Here is an 11,356-nt window from a genome sequence, read left to right on the forward strand (position 1 = left end):
TCTATGGAATCCTTCCCCTCTCTCTCATATGGCTTCTTCTCAAATCCGATTTTTCTCTCTCTAAAACTTTTCTCTCTCCTCTTCTCTCTCTTTCTCCCTACGAATTCATATTTCTCGTTTCTTTTCCGAGAAAGTTCATTCGCATTGCCGATCTGTGCTTGCGTATCTCTTGATTCCACACTTATTCTTTCGAATTCTCACAAGCGGTGAGTTCTTCGTCTTTTCATTTTTTTTTTCAAATTTTCTTCGTGCGTTACGTCAATTTTCGATTCTTTGTGTTGCTTTCGTTTCCTCTGGTTTGTAGCTGCCACGTAAACTCAAATGCAGCTTGAATTGTAGTCTCTTTTTCCTTTGCGATCGGTTTATTTCATAAGAGAATGAGGAATGAAAAAGAAAGCCGAGTTCTTTTTCACTTGCTCTGAGTTCAAACAATACTTTATGGATTCATCACAATGGAAAATACCCGAAATTGTGTTTTCTGAATTGTTTCGGACCAGGTTGTATGAGCGCGCGTATTCTTTGTGCAAAACTGTTATAATTTTGAGAAATACTTTTTATGGTTAGATTGTGAAGAAAACTTCTTCTTCGTCTTTTTTACATATGCATACATATCTTGTGTTTATGTTCATAGCCCTTGTTTGGATTCGCTTATTTGGGTACATAAATATATTTATATTTTTTTCTTTGGCTTCTTTATATAACTTTTGAAAACAATCGTTTTCCATGCTTTAAGCTAAACAAAGCACGTTAAATTTACATTTTCTTTCTTTCTTTTTTTGTTTAATTTCTTTGTTGTCTGATATGGATTCTTTGGTCTGATTTACTTGCTGATTGTGGCTCTGGATTGTCGACCAATAGATTTTGGTTTTTGTGCGTAGATTAAAGAGAGTGATATGAGTTGAATTGTTGGTTATAATATTGTACCGACGTAGAGGGTAGGCATCCGTTAGAATTCTTATACAACAAGGCATGGTTGCTGTTGTGTTGCTAGGATCCGACTGTTCGTGGGAAGCTTTGTTTTCTGGTCAATGTTATATTTTATTGCTGGGTAGATTAGTGGAGTAAATTCCACGAATTCTTTGGGCTTAGGCCCCCCCTTCCCCCTTCAGAGGATTGAAAGACAAACCTGTCATTTGTCTGACTATTGAGCGATATTATCACTGTTGAGTTTGCACAGTGAAATAATATAATACTGCATTTTCCTATTAATTCACTATTTAGGTGCACATATTGTTCGGTAATTTGTGTAGTTTTCAAACCACTGACATTTATATTTTGTACTGCAGGTTATCACTTGTTCTCCAATGTATGGGATCAGTTTGAAGTCGGTTTAGTCAAACTGAACATGGATATTCATCTAAAATGATAAAGACATCACCCGAACACTGGGTTTTCTGAAGGTTGCAACATGTTGATGGACCTCTCCGTTTTTGTAGATAACTTCTACAATGAAAAGTGGATTGTTGATGATACTAAATGCTTCATGCTATATTTTAACTCTAACCCATGTCTGCAAACTAAGTGCCGACACTGTGTTGACAGTTAGCCAGCTCTTCATGGAATCTGTTCCAGTCTCTCTAAAGTTTTATTTATAGTGTTGTAATTCTAACAATGGAAAGGTTAGTTTCTTCTTATCCACTGACTTGTGCATTGTTTCTGGTCCTTCAATTCCCTCATTAAATTAAATTTTTTCTTGTCTGCTATTTTCTTCCTTTCAGATATAAAATTTTGAGAGAGCTCGGGGATGGTTCTTGCGGTCATGTATATAAAGCCCATGATATGCGAACATATGAGATTGTAAGAAAATCTTGCTAGCTAGAACAATTCTTTTCAACTTCAGCGTATTTATATACTCATATTCTTTTAATATTCTTGTGCAGTTATCCTTTATTGTTGTTAGATTCGTCCTATATAGTAAACGGCCTTTTCAAGTTCCTTGTCCATTTAATATTCTTTTCGAGTATTAACTTTGTTGTGGATGTTTTTCCCTCCAAGCTTTCATGCTTTTATCTCTTTGATTCTCTGATAAAATTAAAAAAAAAGGTGATCTACAATTTCTATTTTTTGTAAGACATTCTTTTAAGGATAACAACTTTTTCTGTAAGACTAATGTGATAACAATGTTAACATTCATCATGTTTACATTGTATATTGAAATGGATACACTTCTTTTTTGCTTTAATTATAAACGTTCCTTTTGTTTTCTGGGATGCTCCTTTGAGAGGTACACTTACCGCACTGATTTAGGCAGTGGCTTCTTTCATTGTTGTTTAAACTGCACTTTCTACTTTTTAGTATCTTCTGATGTTATGCTCGTGATTTTGTCTATCAGGTTGCTGTCAAAAAGTTGAAAAGAAAGTTTTGTTTCTGGGAAGAATACACAAATTTAAGAGAAGTTAAGGTATATTCTACAGTACTTATTTCTTTATGGAGTTATAGATGGCTTTGCCCTTGCTTGAACTGTAATAAGATTTTGTTTAAATTATAGATGGCTTTTCCCTTCATTAATGTGTATTGTGCTCCTTGTGCAGGCCCTCCGTAAAATGAATCACCCAAATATCATAAAGTTGAAAGAGGTTGTTAGAGAAAATAATGAACTATTTTTCATTTTTGAATACATGGTAAAGAAACTCATCGTCTTATTTTTTTATTGGTCGGTTATGTTTTATCACTACCATGCAGTTTATCCAAAACTCTTTAATCTCTATAATTAAGGTTGAATGTTCTGTGTTGACACTTGCTTGGCAGTGACACTAGATTTCATCTGTTCAGGATTGTAATCTTTATCAATTAATAAAGGAGAGAGAAAAACCCTTTTCAGAGGAAGAGATACGGTGCTTTGTGAGGCAAATGTTGGAAGGACTTAGTCATATGCACAAGAAAGGATTCTTTCATCGGGATTTAAAACCTGGTAAGGCATATGATTTCGTTTAACAAATTTTGGACAGCATAATTTTTTGTTTTAACTTTTCAGTTCAATCTTTCTAAAAGGTGATATGGCTCTTTATCTAATGAAAAATGATTTCTGCTATGCAGAGAATTTGTTGGTAACAAATGATATTTTGAAAATTGCTGATTTTGGACTGGCTAGAGAAGTATCATCAATGCCTCCATATACTCAATATGTTTCCACACGGTGGTAAGTCGTATTCTTTTGTGGCACATTTATAATGTCAGTATACATTTTTCAATGTACAATTTCAGATGTCACCTCAAAAGTCTTTATCCACTGTCTGTGTACATTTTATCTCGAGGTTTCTTTTTTATTCTCATCATCATTATTAAATTTATTCTATTTTTATCTTTGTAATTAAGGTATCGAGCTCCAGAAGTTTTGATGCAAGCCCCTTCTTATACTCCTGCTGTTGGTAGGCATAAATCTCCTTTTAACTTCAATTTTTCTGTTTGTATTTGTTATATAGTGGGCTGGTGCTTGGTTTTGGGAACTATGATGGAATGGCTTTGGAGGAAACATTTTAGATTTGTAGTTTCTTCTGCCTCAATCTGTTTTTCCATGGGATCTCCCAAAAGCAAATCCAGACATTTAACCTGGGATGATTAGTTTGTCTGTAGAGTATTGTCAAAGATGGCTTATTTGTGGATAAATTACCTTGTTCCCGTACTTTATTGTACTGTTTATTGAAGTTTAAGCTAATGCTCACTAGACATTTATTCCTTCAGTTAAATTGATTTGTGGTGTCTCATGGGGGTAGGGAGACAATTCTAGTTGGGGATTAGCTATTGTAGGATTACCATTCTCTTTTGTTTAGTCTTGTCTGAATTTATCATCCGAACATACTGATAAACATATATTTGCATCAATACTGATTTAACATGGAACTTGAACAATAAAATTTAATGAGAAAGGGATTTTACATGAATGTGAACATTCTCTGTGGCCAAACTTGTTTACCATTATTTATTCTGTAACTCTAAGATGATGATATGCTTGCTTTCTTAAATTATTTGCAGACATGTGGGCAGTTGGTGCTATATTAGCTGAGCTTTTTACTTTGACCCCTTTATTTCCTGGTGAAAGGTATATTTTTATCCTGTATTTTATGCTTTTGGTATTTAATTGTAAAAATACTAATAATTGTCTTTTGTTAGTTATACATTTAGCTTTCATCCGTTGAATGTATTTTTTTGAGCCCTTTGTGCATTTACTGACCAATTTTCCATCAACAAAATGTCAATTTGCTATGCTCTCTGCATTTGCATGTGGATGGCATTAAAATTTTTTGCTACCAAAGGTAAAACCTGAGATATTATAATAAAGGGCAGTCATGTTCAAAGGAAATTGAAAGTAACCACTAGATCAAGATGCATTGGCATGTTTTCACTTTCTGTAATTTGAAACATTTTGTCGGTTCATAATGATGAAATGTTTAATGATTTTGATTTCAATGACTAATATACTTGTGGAACAGATTGTTTTTAAGGCTTCATTATACATATCTAAGTTTTGAAGTCATATTTGAAATGTACAAAAAATTTATTCTATGGATCAAGGCATTTGTGTACTGATGTTTTTCTTCATATGAAATAATTTTTTTTTGTTTGCTAAAAGCAAAATGTTTATACCTCTCTTAAATACACTTCATTTTGGTGTGTTTGATATTTTCCTTTTTCTTTACATATCACACATGTATAAAACTTTTGTCCAATGTAAATTGTATTTGGTATTGATTCAGATGGTATATGTATATTCATAAGATTGGATTATTGTGCTTTTCATTGCATCTTATAAAATTACTTTGACAGTGAAATAGATCAACTGTACAAAATATATGGCATTCTTGGGATGCCAGATTCCTCTGCTTTCACCATCAGGGAAAACAACTCTCAATTATTGGATTTGGTTTCTCATGAAATTGTAAGTGTTCATGTAGCTGGAGTTCAGTCATGTACCAGTCGTTTTGTTGTCCTTTTTTTTTTCTTTATTCTATTTAATCCCCTGATTCTTGTGCAGGTTCCACCTGTGAAACTTTCTAACATCATTCCAAATGCTAGTTCGGAAGCTGTAGACTTGATGACAGTATGTTTTAGTTAATTGAATCTCTTTTTTTCTCTGTGCATGCATGCACACACTGACCTTGTAAATACTACTATCCTCTAATATTCACTGCATTATAAAATCCGTAGCAACTGCTACATTGGGACCCATCAAGAAGGCCAGATGCTGATCAGTCATTACAACATCCATTTTTCCATGTAAGTTTCTCATGAAGCTTATTCTTCTTCACTTAATTTCTTCAACTTACTAATATATTCTATATAGGTGAATGCATGGGTTCCTTATCCACTCAGTGATCCACTTGAGCTGAAGCTGAGTAGCAAGAGTAGGGAATTTTGTCTTTTATCGTCGTATTATACTTACACATTTCATTTTGTCTCATCTTAAAATGCTAATTGCATTGTGATAGGTATTTGACTCTATTGTTTATTGTTTTCTTCTTTCACTACTTACAGGGGCAAAGCCAAATCTCGAGCTGAAACTGCAGGATTTTGGCCCCGATCCCGATGATTGTTTTCTTGGCTTGACCTTAGCTGTAAAGCCCAGTGTTTCAAACATAGGTAAATACAACCTTAACTAATTATTTAACCATAGTAAAAGTAACATTGAATAAAGGCTGATAAGGAGGAAAAAGAGAATAAAGACTTTGAATTATATGATATTGTCTACATTGATCTGTTTTTCTTTTTGAATGTCATTGATGTGTCATGATGTGATGCAAAGGTATTAAATAGCAAACGAAATACTGTAATATAAATATGGACCTATTTCCAATGTATCATTTATTATAATCTAAATTATTATGGGATATAATAATGTCTTCTAAACATTGTATAATGGATAAAATTAAAAAAGGGTAATGCTTCCTTACAAAGATGTTTAATAGTGTATGATGAGAAAATAGTGGTCATCAGTAATTTGAATGTTTATTTATGCAAATATATGTTAGATTGTTTATTTATCCAAATGTATGTCCGTTAAAGCTGTCATATGCGGCAATATTCATTAGTAAAGTAGTTGTTACTTTGATTGTTTGAATTGATATGGCCCTAATTTCTTTTTTTTTCGGGAGTTTTGAAATTCACAAGTTTTGTATTCTCTCCGGAGAAAATATTCTGATTTCCTGGAAACCCTTGGCCTGCATCTGTTGTTAGTTACAATTTGATGAAAATGGTTTTCAATTTGATATGTTGAGTAAGTTTTTTCTCCTGAATGATGTTGGTAGTTCTTTGAGTTGTTTAAACCTTTACAGTTATTATTTTTCACTTAGTAATTGTGCAACCCTTTGGCCTTTTACATTTTAAAACTTTTTTTATTTTCCTTGTTTTATTAATAATGCTCTTTGCTGACCATTTAATTTGTCTTTTTGCTGCAGATGTGGTCCAAAATGTATCGCAGGGTGTAAGAGAGGTTGGTGTATGGTGCTGTTAATCCTGTAGCTTGTTATATTTAATGTTTTGTAATCATAATACAACCGTTGTTTACCTCTATTTTGACTTAATCGACCATATGAACATGCAGAACATGCTATTTTGCTCAGATTTTAATGATCATTCGGACCAGTCAGGTGATAATTAGTATCTTACCTTCTAGTTGCATTATAATCTTTTACTAAGTTTTTGTTTTTGTTTACAAAGAAGATAATTAAAAAGGTTATATTCAGGCCTGATTTATTTTTTGGGAAATATTCATTCTACTTTCTCTGCTTTGTTCCAATATATGAACTATGGTAATGGTGAAAGAATAATCTTCTAGTATAAAGAAGAAATCATTCTATTTTCACAAGCAAGTTTACATGGGGATGAGAATAACTCCTAACCATGCTTTGGTTCACTAATGAGAACTCAAACTTGTAGGATTTATGATGGGAAAACAAAGCGTAGGTGTGTAACATAAAGATGATACATTTAAACAATTGAAACCTCTTATTTGAAAATAGAAAAGAAAAGGACTGCATGACCATATATATTTGAACACCGTTCACAGAATCTTTAGCGAGGACCAAATTAACTGATAATAATTATGACGCCTAAGTAAGACAATCCGATGCCACATATGAAATGGTTTATTAATCTTTTGATGACATGAGTTTCTTGTTTAAAACTCGACGATGTTGACGAGTTATATTTATTTGGTGATATAGTATTCTGGACATTATTATCTCCTGATCGAAATGGTGTTGCTAACTCAGCAGAGACTTCACTGTCACTGTCATTCAGGTAAAATGCCTTTTGCCTTTTCTCATATTGTTCATTGTCCATTGATATTTTGTTCTTTTCTTATCTCTTATTTTAGCACCAAGTTAAATTTAGGAAAAAGGAAAATGCTGTATTAGATTAAATTTGAATTATAATTTGTTTTCTAACCTGAATATAGATACATGACGTATTTTTTTACTCTTTCCAGTTCAATGCAACATCAGCCAATTGGAGTTCCACAGTCTACGGGATTTTCTTTTCAGCCTTTGCAGCCTAACATCTTAACTACACCATTTTTGGCACTGTCTTCTCCCTTCCAGCGCGGCCACTGCCTTTGAATGACTCAACTTTGAACTGCAGCAGTACGATATGGAATCTTGATCATATGCATATAATACTTTTTATTTATTGAAAATTAATATTTTGTACAGTTCTGTTTTCACTCAAAATAGTTTCTTCACTCCTCGCCATGAAATATAATGTAATTACCGAGCAAATTCTATAATGATACTTGATTCCATTCCTTAACTGTAACATCGAAATTGAGACCGTGTATTTCCAGAACTGAAATAGAGAGCATGAAAGAAACATGTCAAAGTCCTTGTTTCTTTAATATTCTAAAAGGATTCTTTTTCTTTTTCTGAACCTTGTTTGTCTTATTAGAAAGTGCTTGCTTCTTGAGGACATCATTATTTCTCAAAATGCTAACTTATGAATGAATGCATAAATAGAGTACTTCAGTTTTAAGTTTCTTTAATATGAATGAAAACTGACACATGGTCCTACTTAAAAGTTAAGCAACCGGGCTTATCGAGGTACAACTGCAAAGGTGGTTTGGTTCTTATTGGTTATTTATGAGGAAAAAGGTGTTAAGTATTTCCAGAAATATGTAGAATTTTAAAAAGGGTGTTAAGTATTTCATGTTCTCTCCTGATTTTTGTTTTCCTTCATTATTTTTTTACCAAAACACTCCTGTCTTATTTTCTGTCTGCATTAGTTAATCTGTAAAGTTTCTTCATTTGAATTTTCTTAAGTCACCGTGGACAAGTTTCTCGATTCCTAATCATCACAATTATAGGGAGTAGCATTCTTGGTAATTTACCTTGAAAATGTGAATACAAGTTTTTAAGCTGTAAATATCCAACCTGTTGGGTGGTGTATTTTGCTTTAATATTCTCAATCTTTCTCTTACTTGAATCTTACAATGGCATTGGAATGAGTTTTGCCCAAGCATGGTTGTGGTTTGTCCTCCTTCCTCTTTCTCATGCACAAATCTTTGTTACATCTTTTTCAGCAATTGTTCATGTTCATGTCATGTTGCTACCTAAAAGTTAAGGTCATAGACGAAAATGATATGTAAAATTTTATATGATATAATTTGTAATTTTTTAATTTTCATTAATAAAATATCAACATTTTACAAATGAATATTTGTACTATTTTCCGTAGTTAATGTTGAATAAGATCTAGGTAAATTTATAATTAAGACTTGAGCAATTTAAGTTGAATATTGTCAATAATAAATGATAAGTAACTATATATTTAAAAATTGTAGCCAAAACTTTTCTGTAAGAACCTAGACAATAGAGTATTAGAGTAGATAGATGTATTAAAATAATGAGACCGAATATTTTGTTATAAAATAATTTTATAATATAAATATAACTTTCTAAAGCTTGGTTCATTTTTAAAATGCTTTTATATATATCTAAAAATACTATTCTCTTCTCTTTCTCTCACATCTCTTTAACTTTTCTCACGCTTGGATCTTCTGTTCGACGATCAGGAAGTGTCTAGGCGATCCTGGTGTCGAGGGCTACAATTCCTACCGATCAATTTTTTGATTTGAGCTGGTAAGATTCGCTCCTTTCCTCTTTTCTAGGTTTCCTCTTAAATCTTTGATTTTGGAGATGTTTTGTCTTGCATGAGAATTTTATCTCTCTTTCTTGACTCTTAGCTCAATTTAGGTTCTAAGATTAGTTTCCTATCACCAATCGGTGATTTGTAGGGTTTTCTAGAGTTTCCTTGCAGTGCAAGCATTGGTCGGGGTTTCTTTGAACTGTGCGTTTTGATCTAAGGTAAGGGAAGCTAGTTAATTGCTTTTAAATTTTATGAATGTTGTGTAAAGGAATGGTAGGTGAATATTAGACTGTTGAAATGTGAATGTTAAATTGGTGTTCTTGATAAATTTGAGATTTTGATAAATTTGATGAAGTTTATGATAATGAGAAGTTGAGATAAAAGTAGAATTTGTTTGGTGTATGTTTGTGATGCTGAAATTTGATATTGATTAAGTATTGTGTTAATTGGACTCTTGAAAGAAAAGAGTAATACTAGTTGAAGATGATTTGGTCGAAATTGGGGTTAAGGGTGGGTGAACTGTTTTGATGTATTGGAGGTTAGTTATGAACTGGTTGATGTAGGTTTAGCACCTTGGAAGTGGTAGAGATTTGAATTATAGGTAGGTAATGAGGATGGAGTAGAGTTCTGCTTGTGTTAGAACTCAATTTGGAGGAAGTGAGGTAGTGAAAACTTAAGTTTGAAGTTTTGTGTGCAAATAGTCAGTTTAGCCAATCTTGGTAAGTCATTTGGGACTTGTTAGAGCCCTTAAGTTACTTGAAATTGTGTCACAAATGGTAAAATTCAATTTGGGTCCTTAAGTTGAGTTTTTGGGTGAGATTTTGAGTTTCTTTATTTAGATTTAGGTTAGAAATATTTAGACAATCTTGGTGAAGTATAATTACGTATATAACACAATCTAGGAGGGTTAGAAGTTGAGAAAAATAGTTGGAATTGGTAAACTTGGTGTAGGTCGCGTAATTCTGTAGACTTTTGGTTCTGCAGATTTGTGGTGCTGCAGATTATGCAGATTCGCTGAGCGAATGGTTGTAGAGGTAGGTCCCTTGTCTGAGGACTTTCACTCAGTGAGAGGGTGCGTTGAGCAAGTGGTTGGGTCTGGGAACACTGTCAATTTTATTCGGATAGCGAATGTGTGCGCTGAGCGAGTGAGTTGAGGGTTTGGTCCACTGTCTAGGGGGTTTCGCTTAGCGAGAGTATGTGTTGAGCGACTGGTCCAGGTTTTAGTTCTCTCTTTATTTTCCTTGTTCTAATTTGAATTAAATTAATTTTTAGGATTCATTGTGAAGTATGCATGAATGTGTATTAAGGTATATGATTGATCATGTCATGAGTTATGTTCCAAAGTGAAAGTATGGTTTCAAAGTGGTGAAAGTAAGTTCCAAAGTGAGATCTCTTGGTAAGACTCAAGTATGTTTAGAATGAATACATGGAGCTCAGTATTGGGGGTTATCCTAACACTTTAATGATCTTTCATTTTCACATAGAGAGGATTGATTCATGTGGTGAAAGTAGTAGGAGGTCCTAGTGTAGGCGCTACTTGGAGGCCTATTGCGCGGTAACGGAGGGTGAAACCCATGACAATGACTTTGCAAAGCAGTACAGGCCACCACAAATGCACAACTCGCCATAGCTCGATATTCATTCTAAGTCCGGACAGTCAAGTCTAAGTTATGACATGTTTAAGATGTTTGAAATTAATTATATCATATGAATAAGTTAAGTTTTGATTGTACATTATACTAAAGTATGAATCTTTTATATCTACCTTACCCTTCTGTCTGTGTTTGTCTTTGTATGTGGCTATATTTCTTTGTTTGACTATGATCATCCGTTGGGTGTGAGCAGAGGGAGATGAGATCTCTGTGGTGAAGGTGCATGATGGGAAAAATTCCGCGGTTTAGTTAGCTTAGACTAGCTTTGTACATAGTTTTGATTTATCTAGTCTGTATATATAAAGTTTTAAATTTATAGTTGTTTTTGGATAACTGTAAGTTAAAACTTTATATTATAATTATAACTGTTCTATCATATCATATTTGTGATGACTCTATATTTTTGGGATGTTACACTTAGTCATGGAATATCTTATCGAATTATCTATACCTATTAAATTGTCTATATCTATTAATAAAAAATATTGAACTTTGTAATACTTTTATAATTATTTTCGGTATACACATTTTGTTAGAAATTTTATTTTTATTAACTATTTACTATAAAAACTACTTATAATAAATTCATAAAAATAATTTACTTTATATCTCACTCTTAAATAATTATG

At 32.8% G+C, this 11,356-nt stretch overlaps 1 protein-coding gene across 1 annotated transcript; it reads left to right on the forward strand.

The window, feature by feature from the left end:
- Window positions 1-7,860, forward strand: LOC148190676 (serine/threonine-protein kinase MHK-like). The gene is made up of 18 exons (XM_088102444.1): window positions 1-206; window positions 1,287-1,619; window positions 1,719-1,797; window positions 2,333-2,401; window positions 2,532-2,621; window positions 2,773-2,911; window positions 3,037-3,139; window positions 3,316-3,368; window positions 3,973-4,039; window positions 4,765-4,876; window positions 4,973-5,038; window positions 5,146-5,214; window positions 5,282-5,342; window positions 5,473-5,577; window positions 6,393-6,427; window positions 6,539-6,584; window positions 7,161-7,236; window positions 7,424-7,860. Exons 2-18 carry the CDS (start codon window positions 1,612-1,614, stop codon window positions 7,551-7,553), a joined length of 1,308 nt encoding a protein of 435 aa, XP_087958570.1. The 5' UTR covers window positions 1-206; window positions 1,287-1,611; the 3' UTR covers window positions 7,554-7,860.
- The last annotated feature ends 3,496 nt before the right edge of the window (window positions 7,861-11,356 follow it).

This window comes from Vigna umbellata, chromosome 11, assembly GCF_029865625.1.
Source record: "Vigna umbellata cultivar VRB3 chromosome 11, Vumbellata_1.0, whole genome shotgun sequence".
NCBI classification, from domain to species: Eukaryota; Viridiplantae; Streptophyta; class Magnoliopsida; order Fabales; family Fabaceae; genus Vigna; species Vigna umbellata.